The sequence below is a fragment of the Arachis hypogaea genome, chromosome 16 (genome assembly GCF_003086295.3).
Source record: "Arachis hypogaea cultivar Tifrunner chromosome 16, arahy.Tifrunner.gnm2.J5K5, whole genome shotgun sequence".
NCBI classification, from domain to species: Eukaryota; Viridiplantae; Streptophyta; class Magnoliopsida; order Fabales; family Fabaceae; genus Arachis; species Arachis hypogaea.
Window position 1 is genome coordinate 124,556,464 of NC_092051.1, and position 27,022 is coordinate 124,583,485.

Consider the following 27,022-nt stretch of genomic DNA (forward strand, 5'->3'; position numbering starts at 1 on the left):
AGTACACGTATAATTACATAATATATATATTAATTCAGATCTGCTACACATTTAAGTTTTATTGTTATCCAAGTTTAACTAAATAGGCCCAACACTAACAAAAACCACTCTCATCAAAAGAGCGTGTAACACACACTCGAAACCCCAAACAAACGTTACCTCTCGCTTCGCGTTCTAATATGAAAAACCGTTCATATCTCTTACTTAAAACTACAACAAAGAAATTTGAAATCTCCCCCAAAATTTCTCAAAAATCTTTCAAATTCTCTGCGAAAATTATAGGAAAATCCGGTGCTACGTTTGAGATCATCAACAAAAAACATAGAAAAAGAACAACAAAGATTTCTCAAGTTACTGACAAAACTACTTGTTCATTATGTTCAATTTTTTCCTTCGCATTTCTCGCATTTCTACTAGTTCGGTTTAGGGTTTAGTGGATCAAGTTTGTTTATTTTGTAGATCGAGTTTCTCTGATTCAATTTTTTTCTTGTTTTTCTCTGTAACTAGAGCATCAAATGAAACTATAGTAGTTGTGTTGCATTTTAATTGAGGTTCATTTGGTTTCGTTCCATTAAGTAATTTCGGTTCATTAAGTAATTTCAATTTATTTCTTAGTTTAATTGAGGTTCATTTGATTTCGTTCACTTGAATTTGCTGAACTTGTTTATCTGTGCTTATTTAGTTAGTTATAGCTCTGATATGTCGATTGTATACACTTAAATAATTTATAATAAGATGTAATTTTCCTTACCATATATGCGTTGGTTGTGATTTTTTTATCACTCATTACTCTAATAATATTTTGTCAAGGGATATGTTTAGTACTTAGTAACTATTTTTGTTCTCTCTTTTAATGAATGTTAGGATATAAAGCTTTTTTTTCACTGTAACATTTTGCTATTGGTTCAGATTTTCTCTGGTGCCATAATTAAATAATTTCAGTTCATTTCTTAGCTTATTTGAGGTCATTTGGATCTAGAAATAAATTCGATGTATTTTTATTTATGATTTAGTTTTTTTGACTGCTTGTTCAAATCTTAACTAATTTCGATTCATTTGTTACTTAACTGAGGTTCACTTGATGCTACTGTTAAGTGTTGACCAAATTTTTAAACATAGTTAATCCTCTACTTCTAAATTAATACATATTAATAAATTTCTTTCAATTGTAGGAACAAATTGATGCTTTCAGACATGAATATGGTCTAACCATTCTCTTGGACAAGATAAATAAATTGAGAGACAAAGTCATTGAGGGATCTGAAGGCATAAGAATCTCAAAGCCATCCGCTGTCCTCTCAAATCCTTTCTGTAGATTATCATCTGTAGATATAAAAAGTGAATAGGTTCAATCTTCTAAATTGTAATAAATTTCTATTAACATTCTTGAACCCTATTTTGTAACGAATTGTAAAGAGGTAAACACTTCTTTGACTCTTTGTAAATGTTAATATATATATATATATATATATATATATATATATATATATATATATATATATATATATATATTTGAAAATCTTTTCTTAAATTCCTTTTGATTTATTTGTTGGAAATATCTGGGTTATATTGAGATCACATTAATTTGAATGAATTTAGGTTCACACTAAACAAAAACACAAATGAACCGAAATTTAGACACAAATGAATCGAAATTTATTCTAACAGATACATAAACTGTTTACCACAATATCAATTGCATAAACTAATTTGAAAAACCAAAAAGTGACTATTTAATAAAACATAACACAAATAAGAAATTAACCCTCATTTTCATCAAAGAAGAAAATATTATATGAGTAAAACATAAGTAAACCGAAATTTATTTTACTAAATACCGAAACTTCTATCATAGTGCATCATATCCTCTCCAGGATAATTCATATTCTGTGCATGATAAAGGCTGGAGTTTGACTGAATTATTGATCCACCATCTAAAAGGTTCAACTGAAAAAGAAGTAAATCATATATTAGCAAATGTACTAATATGCACAAACACATTTTTGCCTAATCAAAAGCAAATCAATGTTACCTCACTTAAAGCTGCCTTTTTCTTTTTCTTTGATGTATTTGCGATCTTTTTTTTCATATTCGATCCCAATTCATTCTGGGACATCCTCTTGTTCTAATACGTGGGGAACTTTGAAGGTCGTTAACATCATTCAACGTAGCATCTTCATGAGATAACGAACATTTACCTTTACTTTCACTTGATATTCTTGCATCTCAGCCATAACATATTATTATTATTATTATTATTATTATTATTATTATTATTATTATTATTATTATAACAACATCATTGTGTAATAACAAATAAACCGAAAATTTTGCATTCTATAAATTCAAAAACTCTTGCATTCTATCCAAATTCAAATTCATAAACATCACTGATTTTAGTAAAGAAGAATGGAATTATTCATTATCACTTTATTCAATTGTATTAGATTTCATTCCATTCCATTCCATTCAATTTATCTTGAAAGTCATTCCAACCTTTGGGATAAATTGTTCATCGACAACATACCTGAACTGCAAATGAACCGAAATATTATTATAACAACACTATTGTGTAATAACAAATGAACCAAAAATTGTGTATTCTATAAATTTAGAAACTCTTGCATTCTATCCAAATTCAAATTCATAAACAACACTAATTTTAGCAAAGAAGAATGAAATTATTCATTATCATTTTATTCAATTGCATTAGATTCTATTCCATTCAATTCAATTCAAAATTGTTGAAGAATGAAACCAGATAAAATTAAGAACGATTCAAAACTCGTCCACTTGATTTGATTAAGAAGAATAATCCAAATCGTCCTCATTCAACTGATTTGAACTTGAATCATTCATTATTTTGGAACACGCAAAACCTAAACGATTTTAATTATACTGTTCAATTTAAAAAAAAAAACAAATACAGATTGAAAATCTAAAGAGAAAGAGAATCCGAGGAGAACACAAGAAAATCGAAGAAGAAAATAAAAATCTGAAAAGAAAGAGACAATAATCAGTCGAAAACACAGAGAAATCAAAGAAAAAGGAAAGGTTTATGTTGAAGAGGAATGAATAAGGAGAGGTTTATGTTAAAAGTCTGTTATAAGTAGCGCGTGACTCTAAATCACTTAGTTGGACTTAGTTAATGAAATTGAGTATTTCTGATATTAATTACGGCACATATATATATTTAATTATATATTAATTACAGTACATATATATTAATTAATTACGACATTATTTTCTAAAACAGAAAAAGGGAAAATTTCTTCTAGATTTAAGCGAGTTTCTATTTTAAAAAGTTTAAAAAATATAAAAAATTATTCTCACTTTTAAAGATTTTTTTGGTTAATTTTTAAAAAAATAAAAAATATTTCGTACATTGAAAAAAGAATGAATCTACCATCCCATCTTTTAATATTACTAGTAAAGTGTCTCGTGGTATGTATGGGTACGATAAATTTAATGAAAAGTATTTAATTTTAAGATATTGTTAAATTAAGTACCTAAACATGGGACTTTTATATTACATTAGATCATAAAAATAAAGATATATGATTTTACTTTCTAAAAGAATGCAAAAATATATAAGATAAAATTAACAATGTCGCTTAATTATAATAAACATATTATAGTATAATAATTGTATAATAAAATTGGAGAAAAACCCAAATCAGCCCCTGACAATTACCTCGAAAGACAACGAGGCCCCTGACAAAAAAAAAACCCCAATCCGGCCCCTGACAAAAAAAATAAACCCAACCCGACCCCTGACAATTACTTCGAAAGGACAACGAGGTCCCTGTGCCAAAAAAAAATAAATGTTATTTTTTTTGGCACAGGGGCTAATCTGTCCCAAAAAAAATTTATCAGGGGCCGGATTGGGTGTTTTTTTTTCTTGGGGGCCTCGTTGTCCTTTCGAGATAATTGTCAGGGGCCGGATGGGGTATTCACTCATAAAATTGTTAACAAAACAATCTAATATTAAAGTCCCATAAAAATTTTAACTACAAAACTAAAATTTTAATGAATAAATTATTACCTTAATATAACAACAAATATTTGATGTTCATACCATGTTTCAAAGACACTAAGTCAGACCCAAAAAGAAGAAAAATCCGAAAAAGATGGTTTCTTTTATTCCTACTCGACCTTATAGAGATCGGACACAACGATAGCCGTCCTACTTATCTGAGTCAGCAACTAACTCCTAAGATATCTCCCTCATTTTTAGAAAGAAAATTTCAACAACTTTCCCATATCAGAGGAACGGCCTTCCACGACTAACGGTGAAATAACACTAAAAGGTGGTTATAACTAGTTTTAATATCTTAAATTTCACTAAATAAATATAGTAGTTATTTTAAATATTTTAATCTTTTAGATCTCACTAAATAAATATAGCAGTTATTTAAAAAAAATTATATTAAAATATTAAGATTCAACAAGTGATTCCACAAATCGATTTTTTAATTATTGAGTTCTACCATATAAATTAAACAATAATAAAAATTATAATTTTAAAAATTTAAAAGATTTAAATTTTAAAATAACTACTATATTATTTAGTAAGATTTAAAATGTTAAATTTTTTAATATATAATCAACAATAATTTGACAAACTCGTTTAAATAAAAAAATTTTACTATAAAAAATTACAATTTGAAAATATAAAATTTTAAAATATAAATGACAAAATAACTTTATAATAATTTAATTATATTTATTATTTTGTGTAAAGAAAATTTTGTTTAATAAGGTCTAAAATATAATATTAAAATTGGTCCTATCAAAAATATTTTAAATTTAATATTATGAAGAAAAAATAAAAAAATTTATATAAGGAATAATTTGATTAATTTTTAAAATTTTAGGGATAAAAATGACTTACGTCTGGACTTCTAGGGACTATTTTTATTATAAATAACTTTTTTTACATGTGAAGTGACACGTGGCGTGCTAGGTGTCATTGATCTGACACGTCAACCAATCATCTTGTGACACGTGGTATTAATCTACCATGTCATCATCTAACAAATGGAATGACTAATTTAACTTACGTTTTATCTTTCAAGGACTAATTTAACTAAAAAATCTTTTGAGAATTAATTTGAAGAATGGGTGATCTTTCAGGATGAATTTGACTATTAACCCGTGAAAGTATTGAACAAAATAAGAGGGAAACAAATAAGATCTGACCACATCTCAATCAATGTCGGTAATGATGATGCTGAACAAAAAAACTAATAGAAACACAATAGAGTGGATACAAATCTCCCATAGTAGCTGCAGCAAGAACTTCTTTTGTCTTAGTTCCTAAATTATTCTAAAATTACAAAAGGCAGGACATCAAAAACCAAAAGAAAAAATGAACAGTTCATGCTGCATTTTTTAGAAATCTCATTTGCTTTTATATGTTTGATGCAAATTGAATATAAAAGAGAAAAAGATTAAAACTTTTTGACAAATTGCAAATAAAATTCTGGCAACAACAATGAGATTCTAGATTTTCTGCCTCAGTAGCTCCACACCAGACAAATACAACTATGCACAACAACAACAACAATTACAACAACATTTTAAATCTTGCCAAAATTAGAACATATACACCAGATCAAATAATAAGGAACACACATAACTCATCATCGCAAACCATTATGAATCTGTGATTGAAAAGAATTATGAATCTATGATTGAAAGCCTCTGCACAAACTCAGTACTTTCCAGCGATCTCGGCTTTCATAGTCTCACTGCATGTGCTCTTTATGGCTGTCATTCAGTACTTTCTAGCGATCTGCTTTCTTTCGCCGCTTCCTTCTCCGTATCCATCACCACAGCATCGATAACCACCATGAACTCTACCGCACCCACTATGACCACCACCGCCGTACCATCATCCACAACCATAGCGGTCGCCACCTCATCCACCGCCGTAACCCTAGCTCCACCATTGGCGTTGCCTTTACCATAACGACGTCCCCTGGAGGTTGGAGCCACGAGTCACAGTGACATCCTCTGTTTTGGTGCGTACACAAACTCTATAATCTCCACCTTCAACTCTGATTAGAAACAATAAGAATAAGAAGAAGATACAAAAATAAAATCAATAAACGGAGGAGAAAAAAAGAAGAAGAACTAAAGATGAAGAAAAAGAACCAAAAAAAAGAGAAAAAAAAAGAAACAAAGAACGGAGAGAGAACATAAATGATGAGAATCATTTTCTTTTTTAATTTTGATCTTGAATTCAAAATTTAAAATTTGAAATTTTAGAAAAATGCATACGCGTAAAGTAAGCTGAAAAAGATGATAAAAAAAAGATATGATCATGAAAATGGTGGTGTAATAAACTTAGTATAAACGTATGTGTGATATAAACGAAGGCATTCAAATTTTGATCATAATTTTGATCATGAAAATTATGATAACTTAATAAGGGTCATGATGACCGAAGGCATTCAAATTTTAGTAAATGAAAACATGTGGCTCCATTTTTTCTATATTATAAACGTATGTGTGATATTCAATGATATTTTAGTGGTATTGTATTTTACTCTATTATGGGCTTGCTTCAATTTTTTAAAAGGAACAAAACATCATCAATGTTTTCTGGGTGGGTGAGTTTTTTTTTAATTAAAAAAAAAAAGTAAAACGGTGTCGACAGATTGCATAAATTTTTTTATAATTTAGCATGGACAAAACGTCAGCGACGTATTGTATATTTTTTTTTAATTTTACTATGGGCAAAACGTCAGCAATGTATCATATATTTATTTTCTTTAATTGACGCAAAGGAAAACGTTAGTGACGTTTTGATTGAAGACATGTTTTTAAGTTATTTTTTGGTTAAAATGCCGTTGACGTATTGAAGAAAAAGTAAAAACGTGAATGACGTTTTGTGAAAGCGTCAGTGACGTTTTGTGCTATGAGGAATAAAAAATATAAAATTAATTATAAAAGAAGTTTTGGATTGTGCTAAAACGCAAAAATGGAGTATGAGAGTAAAGTTGTACATAGAAATGGAGTAATGAGAGCTTTGTTCTACAAAATGTTCTCAATTTGAGAGAGAAAAAATTCCGTGAGTGAGTGTGATAAGTGTATAAAATAGAGGGTTATATTAGTTTAAAAATATACTACAATGGTCAGATTTTATCTCATACACATGAAGGCATGAGTTTTTATGTGAGAATCCATGTGTTATTGTTGTTCCTCTTTCAATAACATATGAAGGACGTAAGAGTATACTTACTCAAAGTATAGATTATCAAGGGCAAAAGAGAGTCTTAAATATTCTGTACAGGCAGCCTGTGCTAGTATTTGGTGGTTTTGGCCAATTTCAAATAATGCATGTGATTGATGAAGCTAGTATGCAAAGAATATTTTTTACCTATCATCAAACTAGAGCACAGGCCTCACTTATCGAGTTGTATGTTGAGTTTCGAAGAAACCGATGATGTTGATTTTTCAGAACCCAACGTAGACTTTGGTGGGTTATAATACTGAAAGGGATGAAGAGTTTGAAAGTAATTATGAAGTTGTTGGTCCAACTTAAGATATAGAGGAAGATGAGATAATGGTTGAAGGAGATGTGGCTGATGTTGCAAATGCACTAACTGGACAACGTCCATCTGGAGAGCCATCTTTTATGCATGCTTTGAATCTTGATGCCATGCATGCACCGAAATTTTCTTAATACGTCAATACAGGTAACTTTGTTGTTGTTGTTGTTGTTCACTTTTTTAATATTAGTAATATTATTATTTGTTTTGTTTTTATATTAGTATTTTCTTTATTTTTATATTGTTATTACTATTTATTGTTGTCATTATTATTATTAATAATAGAATATTATTTAGATTTATTTTTGTTTTATTATTGGTGTAGCCCCAACTGTTGTAGCTGACGGTGAATCCGCCGTTGGAATGGAGTTTAACTCTAGAGAGGCTGTTATTGCATCAATTAAAGAGTATACCATTCGAAGAGAAGTTGATTACAGGGTATATGAATAAAAACCAACAACATTCTATGCTAAATGCGTACAGTACGGAACAAACTGTGATTGGCTTATCAAAGTTAGTCTTATGAAAAGACAGTATTGTTGGGTGATAAGGAGGTACAATGGTAGTCACACGTGCACCAGAAGTACCATATCTCAAGATCATGCTAAACTGGACTCTGATACAATTACAGAAGCGATAAATCCATTAGTTGAAGCTGACCCATCCATAAAGGTGAAATCTGTCATTGCTGAAGTGCAATTGAAGTTCAATTACATGATAAGTTATCGCAAAACATGGTTGGCCAAGTAAAAGGCAGTTGAAAAAATATTTGGTCGGTGGGAATCTTCATAAGAAGCTTTGCCCACATGGTTTGAAGCAATGGTTGCAAAAGAACCATCAACAGCTGTTGAGTACAAAACTGCATATGGCTATTGAAGGGATGAGTTAATTGAAGATCTCTGAATTCTGACACGAGTCTTCTGGACTTTCTACCCGTGCATTAAAGCATTCAGAAGTGACAAGCCAGTGGTCTAGATTGACGGCACACATTTGTATAAAAAGTATAAAGGAGCTCTTTTAATTGCAGTATCACAAGATGGCAATGAAAATATCATGCCTATTACATTTGCCCTAGTCAAAGGTGAGACTGCCGATGCCTGACACTTTTTTGTTAGCCATTTGCGAACGCATGTAGTTAATCGGGATGGTGTTGCCCTTATCTCTGATCGACACGAGTCAATTATCTCAGCTGTAGATCGTAGTAATGGAGTATGGGAATATCCAAGAGCTATTCACATGTTTTGCATCCGACACATAGCGTCCAACTTTTTGAGGAGTTTCAAGGCACCACTCAATTTTCAACATTGGCTATTCTAGAACAATGCGTAAATTTAATACGCATTACCAGAGATTATGTGAGCGGAGGGAGGCTTAGAAGCAGTGGCTAGACCGAATCCCTCGACAGCAGTATGCCTTGGCATATGATGGTGGACATCGTTGGGGCCATATGACAACTAACCTAGTTTAGTGCATTAATGGAGTATTGAAAGGGGAACACAATCTTTGGGTCACGGCCCTTGTTAAAAAGGCAACTTTTTACAGGATAAATGCGTTGTTCACAAGGAAGAGAGTTGAGGCTGAGGCTCGTATAAGTGCAGAACAACTATTCTCTGAATATGCAACTCAAAAAATTCTGTCAAATCAGTGTTTAGCGAGGAACATCCAAGTTACCTTATTTGATAGGCAGAACGAGGTATTTGAAGTGCATGAGATGTCTAGTGGTTTGGAGTTTGCAATAAACTTGCACCTTCAGCATTGTGATTGTGGTGAGTTTCAGGTGGAACGAATTCCGTGTCGCCATGTATTTACCTGCTGTACAAACCAACACCTGGATTGAAAACACTATGTACACCAGGTTTACATGATGGGAGAGATCCGAAAGGTATTCAAAACCCGATTCAGGCCACTAGAAAACCTAACAACGTGGCATGTGCATCAAGGACCAAGACTAGTACCCAATCTCCACCTCAAGCGAGTGGCCAAAGGTCGTCCTAAGAAAACTCATTTCTTGAATAAGATGGATATTCGTAATCTACGTGGTCCTAGACGTTGTAGGCTTTGTGGCGGTGAGGGTCTTAGCCGAATAATTAAAATATTTTTCTAAAAAATATTTGAAATGAATAAAAATTTATTATAAATATATCTATCCTAATTGTTAACGTTAATAATTATGTTTTTTATTGAAAAAATATTCCAAAATAATTAATAATAATAAAAGTAATGTAACTATAATTAATTCTATTTCTAATAATAGTTCAAATTTAATTAGAAGATATTTCAACCAAAACTAACATCACTAAAAATATAAATTAATAATAATTGAAACTAATATTTTATGTAAAATAAAAAATTAAAATAATTATTAAATAATTCTATTTTTAATACATTTTATAATAATTCAGATTTAATTAAATATTTCAAGTAAAACTAAAATATAAATTAATAATTATTGAAACTAATGTTTTACGTAAATTAAAAAAATTTCTGAAAATTATTAACTAATTCTTTTTTAATTCTATTTTTTTAATTAATAAAATTATAAATGAATTATAAAGTAAAAAAAATTCTTAAAAAAAAGACCAAACATTAATAATAATCCATTATTAATACATAAATAATCTTGTTTTAGAAGATAGTTATTTTAAATAACACTAACCTAACTCTAACACTAACACTGAGTCACTAACAATAATTAATTTACTAAAACTAACCCTAACACTAACTAACACCTATACTAACGCCAGTACTATTACTAACAATTAATTAACTTACTATTAATTAATAATAAAATAACCTAAAAAAATTACAAAACCTTATCCTCTAAAAATTTTGTGTCACATTTTAAGTTAAAAAAAAAAAAAGCAATAACTAAAACATACAAATATTTACTTGAATGGCTTTGGTTTAGTTGTGGTGACTGATTAGTATGGATGTTGCTGTTTTGTTTGTTTTTAGTGGATTTATTTATTTTTGGTGGGGTAAGAATGACAATGATAGAAGAGAGCTATTTTGTAGATCTAGGAAGACTAGAAAAAAAAATAAGAAAGAGAATATAGTTACTAAGGTGAATTAATTTCACGCTGAAAAGAGAGAGCCCGTCAACCACGTGTTAACCATACACATAAAACGTCATTGACGGTTTTGTGCAAAATGTCGCTTACATTTTGTGTAAAACATCGCCGACGTTTTGTTGAAGAAGATAGTGACGTAGATGGAAAAAAGGCAGTGACGTTTTTCTGTAGTCATCAGAGATCCCACAACAATGTTAAACACAAATTTTTCAACATTTTGGTGGATTACACCAATTTGGGTTCAATATTAAAAATAAAAAACTCAAAACATGTGATAGATATCGATAATGAACCTAATAAAATCACACGTAAGAATTTTATAATGGGAATAATTTTTTTTCAAAGGATGTTACAGGATACATTTCCACTTTTGACAATAAAAAATTTTTCAAATTCAAATTTTTTTTGCTACACCGTGGACGCTAGTATTATTAGAAAGAGGAGCACGGATTTGGTACGCTTAATATATTTGCGCATCGAAACGCCAAAAAGTTGTTTAGCGCACCGGTCAGCCAGGCAGGCGCAAAATAAAAATGTTCATTTTAGTGGAGTCTTCTTTACAATTACTTAGAAAATAGAGGGGTTATTTATTAATTTTTTAAATGAATATATTTAGTTTAGTTGTAAAATTAGTTGGACCATTAGTTAACCATTATTGCCGCCTCCCTCCTCCTCTTGGTTCTCTTCCTCTTCTTCCCCCACCGTCGCAAGCCGCCCCTTTTATTATCTTCATCGCCAACAACTCAAACCTTTCCACTGCCTCTCCTACTGGCTCCTTCGTTGCGCTACCAACTCCTTCTCCTCCCCACTCAGACATAGTGACTTCGGCATTGTCTTCTCCGGCACGTCCGAAGTCCACTGCCTACACTCCTTGGTTTCGTCTTAACAACCTTCTGCCGCGAAAGGTTAGTGTTCCTCGAGCTGACGTAACTGATAGGACTAGTATTCCTTGATCCACCACCACACCTTGGAGGGGAAGCTTGCTTATAGCATCTCCCGTCTCTATAAAAACCTCCATTTTCTACTAATTGACCACTATACTCACCAGAACCTGCTTCAGAAGAATGCTCAATACAATCCATATTACTCCAATTTCTTAAAATTCCTAAAAATTTCAATACCCCAAATCAAACAAGATTCCAGATTCAGATTACTGTTCCAGCATCACAATGACTAAAGCAATTTCAGTAATAACCATAAAATGCGTTGCGTTATTCAACTCTTCGACGAACATCACTAAACAAAAAAGAATGTGGTGGGCCATCACAATAGGAACCAACCGAAATGCCTCTCCCCACTCTTCCTGTAGCAAATGGGCAGATTCCATTCGTTATAATCATTTTATTAACTATATAGTAATATTCTCTAGAAAATTAGTTTTTTTAGACTAATTCTATTTATTATAGTTAAACGATACAGAAAATAATTTTATTAATTATAATAAAATATCATGTGAAATTAATAATTTTTTAGAATAATTTTATAAGTTATAGTAACATAATTTAAGAAATTAATTATTGTTTTGAGTAATTTTATTAATGAGAAATTAATAATTATGTTAGATTATTTTTATTAATTATAGTAATATGTTATTAAAATTTATTAATTATTTAGAGTATTAATCACAGTAAGATGTTGTAAAAAAATAATATTTTTATTAAGATGCTATAAAAAAATAATATTTTATTAATTATTTAGGATTTATAATTTAGAGTTTAGGGTTTAAGGTTTCTTTTTTTTTCTTTTTTTTATCTTTGATATGCGTCAAGAACCTTAGAATTTACTACATATTAATTTCCCATATTATATTATCGTGATTAATAAAATTACTTTAAAATTTTACTAATTTCTCATATTATATTACTATAATTAATAAAAAAGAACTAATTTCTTAAATCAAATTATTGTGACCCATAAAATTATTTTAAAAAATTACTAATTTCACATAATATCTTTCTATATAATGAATATAATTATTTTTCACATCATTTAACTATAATTAATAAATTAAAATTAATATAACAAAATCAATATATATATATATATATATATATATAAAAGTTACTCTAAAAGTTACAAATTTAGGATTTAACATTTAGGATTTAAGATTTAATATTTTAAAATTTTTTTCCTTCTTATCCTTGATATACGTGCATTCTTTCATTTGAGCATTAGAACTTACTACATATATTTTTATTATGAAAAAGTATAGGTAGACAATGAAAATACTAAATAATGTGAACAATGGATATATCTGATGTTTAATTTAATAGGTGTGCAGATGGTTATCCTAATATTAAGATTTAGATGGGATAATTTGGGGGTGTAGTGTGTTTTTACTTTATTGGGCTCATTTTAGAACCTATTGACAAAAACCATTGTCTATCTAGTAAAGTATTTTTATCATTTTCGATTTATTCCCCAAATCAGCGATAACACCTATCAATTTAATAAAATTAATAAAAAAAAATTAATTTTCTAAATTATATTACTATAACCTATAAAATTATTCTAAAAAATTACTAATTTCACATAACATCTTACTATATAATTAATATAATTATTTTTCATGTCATTTAACTATAATTAATAAAATAAATTTAACAAAATCACTCATTTTATATATATATATATATATATATATATATATATATATAATTAATCAAGTTACACTAAAAGTTACTAATTTAAAGTTTAGGATTTAATATTTATGGTTTAAGGTTAGGGTTTACTGGTTTAGAATTTATGGTTTATGGTTTAAGGTTTTAGAATTTTTTTTTTCTTATCCTTAATATATGTCCATCCTATCATTTGATCCTTAGAACTTACTATGTATATTTTTTCTATTTTCGATTTATTCTCCAAATCAGCGGTAACACCTGTCAATTTAATAAAAATAATCTAAAAATATTAATTTTTTATAGCATTTTACTATAATTAATACTTTAAATAATTAATAATTTTTTATGACATATTACAATAACTAATAAAATTACTTTATAAATTTACTAATTTCTCATATTATATTACTATAATTAACAAAATTACTAAAAAAAATTTATTTTCTAAATCATATTACTATAACTTACAAAGTTATTCTAAAAAAATACTAATTTCATATAACATCTTACTATTATAATTAATTAAATTATTTTCTATATCATTTAACCATAATTAATAAAATTAATATAACAAAATAACTAATTATATATATATATATATATATATATATATATATATATATATATATATATATATATATTATTAATAAAACTAAAAGAGTACGTAATAAAATTGAGAGAGTACATAAAAATAATTTGTGTATTTTTTTCATAGACGTTTGAAGGTGGTTGATTCAATAATTATAATTAATTAAATTACTCTAAAAATTACTAATTTAAGATTTAGGGGTTAGGATTTTTTTTTTCTTTTCCTTAATATACGTCTATCCTTTCATTTAAACCTTAGAACTTACTAGGTATATTTTTTTTATTTTCGATTTATTTCCCAAATCAGCGATAACACCTATCAATTTAATAAAATTAATCTAAAACATACTAATTTTTTATAGCATTTTACTATAATTAATACTCTAAATAATTAATAAATTTTTATGACATATCACTATAATTAATAAAATTAATCTAAAAATTACTAATTTCTCATGTCATATTTTTATAATTAATAAAATTATTTTATAAATTTACTAATTTTTCATATTATATTATTATAATTAATTAAATTTCTAAAAATAGAACTAATTTTCTAAATCATATTACTGTAACCTATAAAGTATACATCTCCATGTAAAAAAAAATAGTCTATACAAATTTAATCTTCTTTTTAGATGGGTATTGCCTGGAAATAGATCCTCTCCATTTTTTTTTGTCACTGGAGAGAATACAGTGTAATCTCCCACCTTCAATTCTTTAAGTGGGACCAGAAATAAATGAGAGAGAGAATGCAATGAAGGGTGAGATCTTCCATTGGATACCATCCAGTTTTTATTCCACTGGAGAGGATCCACTCCCGGTATTGCCTGAATAGATGCAACCAAGTCCAACCCAACTATGTGCTAATATGATCCGACCTGAAACATCTTTTGCCTCTCCTTGGCCAGTCTCTCGTCCACCATCTCCTTGCCGTTTGATCCTTCGCCGCTAATTCTCTCAGACAAAACTAAACATCTATCCAAACCAAACCACTAGTATTTGTCATTCATGTTCCGACTATGATAGTAACAGACTAAAGTGATAAATTTTTCAATTTTATCGAGGCAGATGCGCGTCTAGTGACTGTACAAATTCTTGACCGGCGATTCTATATAGAGTAACTTCCTGTAACTCGAACTGCATAAAAGTCACGAAGGTGAGTGATAGCAACAGACAGTACACGAAAAATCTATTTTCTCAGCCCAACTTCATCGTTCTTTAGTTTAACATAAAACAAAATAATTATCTCTAATTAATTTAAACTTACAAAATCATAAATTTTTACTATATTAAATTATTAACCCAAATAGATATTAGATCTATAATAATAATCATCAAAAAATTAAAATTTTTAAAGTGATTCCTATGATATAAAACCTATAAAGAGTATTTATTAGCCAATTAAAAGAGACAAATACCAGGATAATCTCCACCGTTAAATTAAAAAATAAAAAAATCCAACGACTCTTCTTATTTAGCTCTCTGGCAGCCAAAATTAAATGCTAGGCACACTGATCAGCCAAACACGCACGGTGCATGGAATCCGTGCCCTAGAAAGAGAGTGAGTCAGACGAACACATTGTTACCTCACTATTGCAAAACAAGCCGCGCCCACAGTTTGAGTACTAACCTCAACTTAAATTTTAAGTAAATAAATAAAACAAAAAATAGCGTGGAATCCACGCGAACTCTGCGAGCCTTATATATATTGCAGATTTGCAGTAACAGCAAGCTACGCATAACAAACACTAACACGATGCAGAGTCTGCAACAGAAAGCGGCGGAATGGAGCGGAGTGGCAACGGACGACGCTTTCGCCATCGACGAAACCAATCTGTTTCAGAAACTCGGCCTTCAAACATTCATTAACCTCTCCACCAATTTCTATACCAGGTACTTACTTACTTAATGCTCACTGCTTCTTTCTTTCATTTCAAATGTAATGTTGGTTTGACTTGGGAGATAGGGTTTATGATGACGAGGAAGAATGGTTTCGTTCAATCTTCGCGAATTCTAAGAAAGAAGACGCTATTCAAAACCAATACGAATTTTTCGTCCAAAGAATGGGAGGCCCTGCTCTCTATTCTCAGAGACGAGGTACTCTTCTTCCACAATAGGGGAAAATGCTCCACGAGAATATGTGTGATTATGTAATATTTTCAAGTAATCTTATACGTGATGACTTTTATGGAGAGAAAGGATTAGTTATCTTTATGAAAGATTTGATAGATCCCTAAATTTGAAAGTGAAAGAGAAAATCTCAGTACCAGTAATTTTATTTTTATTTAGAGTAGAGTGACAGTTAAATCTTTGAAGATAGCAACTGGAAATAATGCAAAACAAAAACAGAATTGTTGATGTATTTTGTTATTTACATTAGTATATTGAAAACGATTTAGTTTTTGGATAGTAAAATATTTATTATCTTTTAAAATTTTCATGTACTTTTCTATTTATTACAAATTCTATCAAAATAAGTGAAATTTTAAATTTTCATGTACTTTTCTATTTATTATAAATTATATTAAAATAAGGGAAATTTTGCTTCAAAAGTTATTACTATTTTTCATAGACAAATATAAATTGATAAAAAGACATCATGAATTTACTGTTTGTTATCTTTGAGGATTAAATTAGTACTTTTTTTTTCTCTTTAAGTATTAATTAGTCCAAAGTCAAAATCTTCAAGACCTAATTGTCACTTTATTCTTTTATTTATATTGGCCATTGATTTTAGCAGTATATGCACTCTACTAGTACATTTGGGTCTTTTTCTTAACATCATCTTAAAATTATAAAAATATGTGTAGTTTAATCAACAAAAGTTTTCTCTCTCGAGTGCAACTAGCTACCATATAAGCTTCTTTCTTGATGTATTGCCAGGGCATCCTGCTCTAATTGGTCGACATCGACCGTTCCCGGTCACGCACCAAGCTGCAGAGAGGTGGTTGCATCACATGCAACAAGCATTGGACACAACTACAGATATAGATGATGACTCAAAGATTAAAATGATGAACTTTTTCAGGTTTATTTTCTGTCACACAGTGCAACTTCATATATATAGATGCTTGTTCAGATCCTATTTTGGTTTCCTTGTTATTTTTTTTAGGCACACTGCATATTTTCTGGTTGCTGGAGATGAACTGAAGAATCAAAACCAGCAAGTGCCATGCAAGCATGCAGCAGGAAGATAACATTAACATTCACCATAATCTTATTTTCATTGCATATTTGGAGATCAGCTAAGGAATCAATCATACCAATACCAATGGCCATGCAAGCGTGAACCTGGATCAGAAGGTAGAGCATCCATGTGTAAAGATTTAACATTTTTATCACAATAGGATGTTCAAAAGAATGAAATGGTCATTCTCTTTGGAATATTAAAAATGCTCTTAATATTATGTATATTTTTAAGCACCATTTATAAATGTTATCCATGAATAAGGCACTTCTCAGTTCTAACATTTAGATGTGGTTTAACTTTAGGGTTTTCCTGCTTGTTTGTTTGCAATTTACAGCAACTAGATCGATGTCAGATTCATTCTTATAAATCTATAAATTTATAAATTTTGATTTATCAGTGTTAATTTTTAAGTCTTCACACACGGTTTAGTTAAATTTAAGCATATAGCACACACATAAGATCTTGAACATTTTGTGGCCAAAGTTGGAAAAGTTGCTATGATTGTAATGAATTGCAGGGGAAGGCATGTAAATATGTAATGCAAGAATGAAAATTGATACATTTGTGGTGGCAATTAAAGTGGGAAATGACGGTATTTGATGCTATTTGCCCACTTTATCTTCAACACGCATACCAAATTTGATGTAACCTAACTTTGATTTATGCCTTATAATAGTAAAAAAGGAAAAATGGATTGATGATGCCCTAAATGGCAATTAGTAAGGCTGGTTTCTTTTATGAAAACTCTAGGGGTCAGCAGTTTTGTTGAATTTTGGCCAGCATGTAATCAGTAGAGAAAGATGAGTCATTAGATGAAATCTTACACCAATCTCACACCATTAGATCATCATTGATGGTTATTTGATGGCTACCAATCACAAAAGTTGCTGGCTCCCTAGCATTGCTCTTCTTTTATATATATATAAAAAAAAATTCAACAAAACAAGGTGAACATGGAAAGAAATAGAAAATTAGACTGCAGAAAATATACAACAAAAAGCATATGATTACTATTCCTACATTATCTTTAATATGGTGATCAATAACTATTGGAATCAAGCATCATGCTACTATTATTTACTATGGTAAAGTATTAAATTGATCTCTTATGTTTGGATGTATTTCTGTTTTAATTCTTAAAGTTTAAAGTTTTTTTTTTCAAAGATAAATATTATTTTATTAATATAAAATAAAAGTGTTTCCATAAGGAAGTACAAAAGAATTGGGTATTCCCATTTATCACCAGCTGTGACTGAAAGACTAAGAGCTTAAAGAAGAGTAGAAGTAAGAGTAAAGAAAAAGTAGCATCTATCAGGTATGGTTCACGAGTTCACGCACTAAATTGCTGGCTTCTTTCACTATCTCTGGTGCTGGGCTTATTACCTTCTCAAAAACACACCAATTCCTCGCTTTCCAAGTGCTCCAACACAGCGCCGCTATGAGGAGGGTCTTTTGTCTACCGTCGAATTGAGCCGCTGCCCAGGATAAGACTCGTTGCCACCAATTGAAAAAAGTTTCTTCTTCTCTCATCCATAGGTCAGGGGTTATTAAGCTTAGGCTCCATATTATTGAAGATAGGGGGCATTGAAACAAAGCATGAGAAATTGATTCAGCCTTCAACATGCATCTTGGACAAGTGGCAAGAGTGGATGCGAACCGGCTGTGAACTTGTTGCAACACTGGAAGCTTTTCATGAAGACTTTTCCATAGAAAAATCTTAATTTTATGTGGTAATTTCAACTCCCAAATGCTATTCCAGACTCTGTTGTGTATGTTCTGGGGCCTCAATGAAGTAGGAGAATGAAAGAATCCATAAGCAATTTTGTATCCTGACCCAACTTCATATATACCAGATTTTGTCCAGCACCAATTAACTTCATCCTCCTCCTCTGTTGGTTTGATTGAAAAAATTTTATTGCATATATCAACTGAAAAAATCGACTCAATCAGATTTTTATTCCAACTTCTATCAGGATTTAGTAACGCACTAACGTAATACACTTGCATATTTGGCGGGATTGTGAGTGCATTTTGAGGGACATTAAGGGGCACTGGTGGTGGGAGCCAGAGGTCATGGAAGATGCGAACATTAGTGCCAGAGCCTATTTTCCATAACAAGCCTTTCTCGATCACCTTGCGCCCTTCAAGAACACTTCTCCAACCCCACGACGGTACGCTACCTATCTCTGCATGTAGGAAATCTGTATTTCTGAAATATTTAGCTTTGAGCATTCTTGATATAGTAGAATTAGGGTATTTCATTAGACGCCAACATTGCTTGCCCAATAAAGCCAAATTTTGCGCCCTTAGATCCTTGATCCCCAGCCCTCCATCTTTCTTTGGTCTCGTCATTGTGTCTCATTTAATCCAAACCATTCTTCGTTCTGCGCCTTTTTGACCCCACCAAAATTGCAAGAGCATGCTATGAATCTCAGTCAACAGCGTGTCCGGGAGCTTGAAACAAGAGAGTGTATAAATAGGAATCGCCTCCCCCACCGCTCTCAATAGCGTGTGCCTGCCACCTGATGACAATATACTTCTTTTCCAACCCATAATCCTCTTCTGAACTTTATCCTTGATAGCTCCAAAGGTTGCTTTCTTTGATTTTTGAACTATAGAGGGCAGTCCCAAGTATTTGTCTTGTGCTCCGATATGTTCAATATTTAGTGTTTGAGCAACTGCTAGTCTTGTGTTCTGAGGAGTGTTGTGACTGAAAAAGATAGCCGACTTATTCAAATTGACTTTTTGCCCACTAAAACCCTCATAGGTCTCTAGCAATTCTAGAATGCTTTGGCTTGTATTAGGTGCGCTCTTGCAAAAAAGGATTGAATCATCAGCAAACAAAAGGTGATTAACTGTTTGGCATCTCCGATTAACTTGAACTCCTTGAATTAATCTGTTTTGCTCTGCCTTGTGTAGCAAGAAGGAAAGTCCTTCTGCACAAAAAAGAAAGAGATATGGAGATAGGGGGTCACCCTGTCGGATGCCCCTATTTGGCCTAAAATAGCCAAATGGTTGACCTTCCACAACAACAGAGTAAGAAACAGTCGTTACCAATTCCTTAGTCCAGTTAATCCATTTAGCATCAAACCCCAGCTTATCCATAATATACCATAAAAAATGCCATTCAACCCTATCATAAGCCTTGCTCATGTCTAGTTTAATAGCCATCTCATGCTCTGCCCCACTTCTCTTATTTTTCAAATAGTGCATACATTCGTGGGCAATTAGAATATTATCTGAAATGAGTCTTCCTTTGAGAAACGCACTCTGATTTGGACTTATAATTTTATTCATAATACCTTGTAATCGGTGCACCATAACTTTAGAAATAATTTTATACATAACTGAAGACAAACTGATCGGTCGTACCTGAGTCATGTCACTGGCATCTGGCACCTTTGGAATTAAACAAATTTGAGTATGATTGAAGCTTTTTAAAATCCTGCCACTGTGAAAGAAACTTCTCACTGCCTTAAAAACGTCACCTCCAACTATATCCCAGAAAAAGTGAAAAAACTTAGCTGTAAACCCGTCATCACCAGGAGCACTCTGAGCATGAACACTAAATGTAGCTCTTTTGACCTCGTCCATAGTTACTGGTCTTTGGAGCCTACGGTTCATGGAAGCTGTAACCTTAGGCTCCAAATCCTCTAAGTATGGATTCGGATCAGCCGAACAAGAAGAAGTAAAAATATCGCAAAAGTAGTCCTCAGCTACCTTTGCAATATCCTCCGGTTTCGATGCAATCTCATTGTCCCTCCCCACTAATCTCCAAATTCTGTTCCTTCGCATCCTTGATTGAAATTTCTGGTGAAAGAATCTAGTGTTCTGATCTCCTTCTTTTAGCCACTTGATTCTAGATTTTTCTCGCCAATAGCTCTCTTCTTTCAAATATGCCAGCTCCAACTTCTCCTCCAAACTGGTAACCTCCTCTCCCCCATTGATTCCAGCCACCCGCAACTCCTCTAGTTTAGCTTGAAGGTCCTCAATTTCTTTCCGGGAGTTTGCTTTGTGAGTTTTCTGCCATTGAACTAGTCTATGTCTATAAACTTTCAACTTTTGGGCCAAGGAGAACATAGCCGAGCCTACAACTTCCATTCTCCACACTTCACTGACAATTCTCTTGACATCCTCTTCTCCACACCAACGTTCCTAGTATTTAAACCGCCTTTTACTTTGCCAGGATTGAGGTTCGGTTTCCATCAAAATTGGAGCATGATCCGAGCTGACTCTGTGAGCCTGTGCACCACTGCATTCGGAAACTTCAACTTCCATTCCATCCCAACTAAATAGCGGTCAAGCCTCTCCTTCACCAAATCCTCTCCTTGTCTTCGATTTGTCCACGTGAAAGGGTGCCCCACCATTCCAATATCCACCAATTCGTTACTGTCAATAAAATTAGTGAATGTTGCAATGGTGGTTGCTGATTTTTGGCCTCCACCCTCCTTTTCCGCTTGGCTTGTTATAGCATTAAAATCGCCTGCTATTACCACTTTTCCTTCCATGTGTTGGCTCATTGTTATAAGCTCCTCAAACTGTAAGGATCGAATTTGTTCTGAACAACTCAAATGGACACCAATGAACGCCCATACCTCACTGCTTCCGACTTCCTTAATTTCGGCTGCCACAAAGAATTCTCCACTGCTAATAATTTGAACATTGATGCTGTCCTTCCAAGTTAGCACAAGTCCTCCTGCCACTCCTGCCGAGTTAACAATATGCCAGTTTTCGTAGCCGCATACCCGAAGTTTTGCTTCCACCTGTCGAGATTGGTTCTTTGTTTCACTTATAAACACAATCTCGGGGGAGTGGGATTTACAGATCCCTTTTAAGGTGTGAATTGTCAGGGGTCTCCCCAAACCCCGACAATTCCAAACTATAGTTCTCATGGTGCCTTGGGTGCCATTTGTAGGCTGGCACCCTCCACCATCTGTTCAACTGCATTTTCATCCTCTGTTCTTGCTTTCTTTGTAGTTACTTCAGCTATACCACTCATCAACCTTTTTTTGGGTTCACTTTTAGTATCTGACTCTGCAGCACCTTGTCTTGCTAACCTTTTCCACTTCCTACCTTTTTCTGTGGTGAGACACTCCCCGATAGCGAATTGCATAAGCTGCCCTTCATCCTCCTTGGTATTGGACTGACCAGCTATGATAACCTCCATGCATTCTGTTCTAGAGTTGGCTGATTGAGGTGACTCAGGTGCTGCCCTGTTACTAGTGTCTTGTGGTTTCAAACTTTGTTTCCCTTCTTGCATTGACATCCCTGCAAATTCTTCCAATAAGCAGTTTAAGACCGGTTTTTTCTTACGTTGAGTGGCCTTATTCTGATTTTGGGTTGAGTTGTTGAATGTTCTTTCTCCTTCAGAGTAGATTCGCATCCCCACTTGGCTAGCTTTAACCCATTCGCCAATGTCATCCTCTTTTACCATATCACTCTCTGTGTCCTTCAGCAGATCATGGCAGTTTTTCACCTCGTGCCCCAATTTTGCGCAATAGGTACAGAACTTTCCAAGTCTCTCATAGCGCAGTGCCACTTCTACCTCCTTTTTATTAGGTCCTGCCACTATTAACTGATCTCTCACTTGCCTGGCAGCATCGATATTGATTTTGGCTTTCACAATCCTAGTTTCTCTGCCTCGCATCTGAAATTTACCTACCTCCAACACTGTGCCCAGATTCTCTCCCAATTTACGTCCAACTTCGAGGGTTTTAAACGATTCTGGCAAACCCCAAAATTGAACCCAAACTGGAATTATTTGAATCTAAAAAAATTTCATTTAATTTCAATGTAGTTCTAATCTGAGATCAAAGTTAAATAATTAACAGAATATTCTACTTGACAGCATTGCAAGAACAAGATATATAAGCTCCAATGGTACAAAATTAATAATAGATATATCAATACATTTATTTATTATTCTCCTTAATTATATAGAAAATATTTCATTTAAATTGTAAAGAGAATGATAAATAAATGTATTGATGCATTTATTGTTAATTTTGTATCTTTGGAGCTTGTACTTATTTTTGACATTTCGTTAATTATTTAACTTTGACCTCATGGTGGAACTATATTAAAACTAAATAAAAAATTTTTAGATTCAAATAGGACACTTTAAATCTTAAGAATAAAAACAGAATTACACTAAAAATAAAATTAATTTAGTACTTTACCCTATTTTCTATTACTTTTGAACTGCCTTCTTGTCAATAATTTCGGTCACTTACGGTGTTTTATTGTGAAAGATGCTTCCATGCTTTTAGCAAATATTTAAAAAAAAAATCATTCACATAAATAAATAATTTAGAATTTAAAATTATACAGATATTTTAAATTAATTTATATTACACACTTGTCTTAAATATCTTTTGTAAATCGAATTAATTTATACTATTTATACGTAAATCGTCAAATCAAATCAAATTGATTTGATTTATTGTTGAAAAAATATATCAAATTAATCTTATTCGATTTACCACTATATAGTATATACATAGTAAATCGAATCAGTTTGATAATTTATCATTTAATTAGTATAATATTTTAATTATTTATAAAATAATTTAATTAGTATAATATTTCATAAATTACATATTATATAAATATAGTTGATTATTTTATATTGTATAATTATCTATTACATTTGACTCGAAAAAATTTAAGTTTTAATAATCAAATTAATTCAATTTACTATATATATTTTATATAATGATAAATCGAATCAGACAAATAGCATATTTGATTCGTTTTACATAAAAGTACTTAGATCAGACATATAACAATAATTGGTTTATGATATCTTTATAATTTTAAATTCCAAACTATTTATTTATGTGAATTATTTAAAAAAAAAAAACAAAAACAAAAAACAATCATCTGCTTCTCGCATGCTTTCTTTTTCATCGAAATTCCTATCTAGCCGACCATCAAAGTGTTTCTTTATTATTCTTGGCAAGGTTGGGACTTGACCAAAATAAAAATTCCAAGCACGGCACATTTGTAAAGTAATTTCACAAACAATTCCTTCCTAAAAAGTACACGAACATTATCACTCTCTTAAATAATACCCAATCTACTTACATGGTCTTTAATATTAACTCGATAACTAAAATAAATCAAGTTAAACATTTTAACTCGGAAGAACCAATCCTCTGCAGATGGCTTCAGTGTTATAGCTTGTTATATCTTTCGAAGGAGCTTCTACATACAAAACTGCACAAATAAATTAACAAAAAATACGAATTTTTTTATTAAATTTTTACACAATTTTGTCTTTGCTTCATCTTATCAAATTCTTGATTATAAATCTCTGAAGTTGATTTAATAGCTTTAGCTTCCATTGGCAAAATTCTCGCCTCTATTAAAAGTTCCAAAGCCACTAGTTTGCTTCATTGCTTCATGGTTTAGATGTGAAACATGAAATCAAACAATAACTACATTTTCTTGAGAAATTGTTAAATAGGTTATCTTCATGAATCATGATGAGAATCTTGTAGTTGTGGTACACATTTGACGGTTCCGTGGCTCATCAAATTAAACATAACACAAAGGACTATTGTGAAATAAATAACTAAAGGAGGATATAATAAATATAAATTTAAAAAATATAAATAAAAAATTTTAGTATTAATATTTATCGTGTCAATATTTCACACTAATAGAAATGTATTAATATTATATATATTAATACTTATATACTAACACCCACGGAGAGAGAAGAAAAGAGAATTTATATTATTGTGTATGAAAGGAGAGAGATAAAAATATTTATTATTGTTGTAACTGTGTGTATATTATCTCAGATTCATATCCTATTTATATTTGCTTAAGATTCTCTTTTTCAAAATACATTAATATAGAGTCTATCCTGAAAAAATAAAGCACCGCTCATAGTTAATATTGCACCGCCCAAAATTAACTTGATTGGACATTCATATTGCAATACTCTCCCTTGAATGTCCATTAGGAATATGCCTCATTAAAACTTTACTAAAGAAAACCCAATGGAAAAAACTTTAGTGAAGGAAAAAGAGTACAATATTCTTTGTGATGGGGACTGCCTCGTTAAAAACCTTGTCAAGAAAAACTCAATGGGAAAAAACCTGACAAAGGAAAAAAGAGTACAGTCTCCCCCTCTTGTCGATATTATTTTATATCTCGAAATCGGCGCATCCCAATCTGATGTACCAATCTTTCAAAGGAGGATTTTGGGAGTGACTTTGTAAACAAATATGCCAGCTTTTCACTTGAGTGGATTTGTTAAATATCAATTGTCCCTTGATTTTGAAGATCATGAGTGAAGAAGAATTTGGGAGAAATATGCTTTGTTTTGTCACTTTTGATGTATCCACCCTTAAGTTGAGTAATGCATGCTGTATTATCTTCAAACAGGACAGTTGGAGCTATCTTATGATCATTCAGCCCATATGATGATAGAATATATTGAATTAAACTTCTCATCCAAAAACACTCGCGACTAGCTTCATGAATCGCTAGTATTTCAACATGATTAGAGGAGGTTGCTGCTATCGTCAGTTTCGTGGACCTCCATGATATAGTTGTTCCACCATATGTGAACAGGTATCCTGTTTGAGATCTCCCTTTTTGTAGATCAGACAAATATCCAGCATCTGCATAGCCAACTAGTTGTGACTTGGATCCATATGGATAAAACAATCCCATGTCAACTGTTCCATGAAGATATCGAAATATTTGTTTGATGAATAAATATCCCATTTTTTATATGCTTGATTTGAAGGTCGAGACAAAATTTAGTCCTTTCAAGATCTTTCATTTCAAACTCTTCTTTTAGAGTTTTTATAATTGTTGGAATCTCTTCAGGAGTCCCAATGATATTTAAATCATCAACATACACAGCAATTATAATGAATCTAGATGCAAATTTTTTTATGAAAACATATGGGCAGATATCATCATTCTTAAATCCGTTTTTGGTCAGATACTCAGTAAGACGATTATACCACATTCGTCCAGATTGCTTTAGACCATATAAAGATCTTTGCAATTTGACTGAGTATAATCCTTGTGAATATTCATTGGATGGTTTAGATATCTTTAATCCTTCAGGGACTTTCATATAGATATCACGATCTAATGAGCCATATAAGTAGGCTGTTATCACATCCATTAAATGCATATGTAGTTTATAATATGCAGATAAACCGACCAAATAACGCAATGTTATCGCATCCACTACAGGGGAATACGTTTCTTCATAATCTATATTGGGCCTCTGTGAAAAACCTTGTGCTACAAGTCAAGCTTTGTAGCGTACAACTTCATTTTTCTCATTTTATTTTCTCACAAATACCCATCGGTATCCAACAGGTTTTACATCTTCTGGTGTACGGACTACAGGTCCAAAGACTAAACGTTTTGCAAGTGAGTCTAACTCAACCTTCATGGCTTCTTTCCATTTTGGCCAATCATTTCTTTGTCGACATTCTTCGACTAATCTTGGCTCAAGATCCTTACTTTCATGCATGATATTTAATGCCACATTATATGCAAATATTTCATTGACAATTGTCTTATTTCGGTCCCATTTCTCTCCTGTAAAGACATAATTTATCGAGATCTCGTCATTTTCACAATTCTCAAGTACCTGAACATCTTCTGGCGTTAAAACTATATCAGAATTTTGGACAACTGCAGTTGTCTTTACTATATCTTTTTTAACAGGAGTAGTATTTACCTCTTTTCTTTTTCGAAAATTTTTGTCTTTGGAACCGACAGACCTGCCACACTTCTGACGTGAATTTGCTTCGGTGACAATTTATCCGACTGGGGCATCAACTCGAATCGGAGCATTTTCAGCCGGTATATAGAACTTAGTAATCCTTTTCGTATCAGAAAATGCATCAGGCAATTCATTTGCTATTCTTTGCAAATGTATAATCTTTTGAACTTCTAGTTCACATTGCCCTGATCGAGGATCTAAATGTATCAAGGATGATGCATTCC

The 27,022-nt window shown here is 31.5% G+C and overlaps 3 protein-coding genes across 4 annotated transcripts; 1 reads left to right on the plus strand and 2 right to left on the minus strand.

Annotated features, from left to right (window-relative positions):
- Positions 1-15,365: 15,365 nt before the first annotated feature.
- Positions 15,366-17,425, plus strand: LOC112754861 (group 2 truncated hemoglobin 3-2). Of its 2 annotated transcripts, XM_025802656.3 has the most exons (4): positions 15,366-15,735; positions 15,809-15,939; positions 16,726-16,870; positions 16,955-17,425. In XM_025802656.3, exons 1-4 carry the CDS (start codon positions 15,599-15,601, stop codon positions 17,037-17,039), a joined length of 498 nt encoding a protein of 165 aa, XP_025658441.1. In that variant the 5' UTR covers positions 15,366-15,598; the 3' UTR covers positions 17,040-17,425. The 2 variants fall into 2 exon arrangements, with proteins under 2 accessions (XP_025658441.1, XP_025658440.1); XM_025802655.3 differs by having other exon boundaries at positions 15,427-15,735; positions 16,726-17,425.
- A 1,965-nt stretch (positions 17,426-19,390) lies between these two features.
- LOC140180205 (uncharacterized) lies at positions 19,391-21,133 on the minus strand. Its single transcript, XM_072220648.1, has 2 exons — positions 20,405-21,133; positions 19,391-19,843 (listed from the first exon to the last, which is right to left on the minus strand). The coding sequence occupies exons 1-2, from the start codon at positions 21,131-21,133 to the stop codon at positions 19,391-19,393; spliced, it is 1,182 nt and encodes a 393-aa protein (XP_072076749.1).
- A 104-nt stretch (positions 21,134-21,237) lies between these two features.
- LOC140180206 (uncharacterized) lies at positions 21,238-21,924 on the minus strand. The gene has a single exon (XM_072220649.1). The coding sequence runs from the start codon at positions 21,922-21,924 to the stop codon at positions 21,238-21,240; it is 687 nt and encodes a 228-aa protein (XP_072076750.1).
- Positions 21,925-27,022: the final 5,098 nt, after the last annotated feature.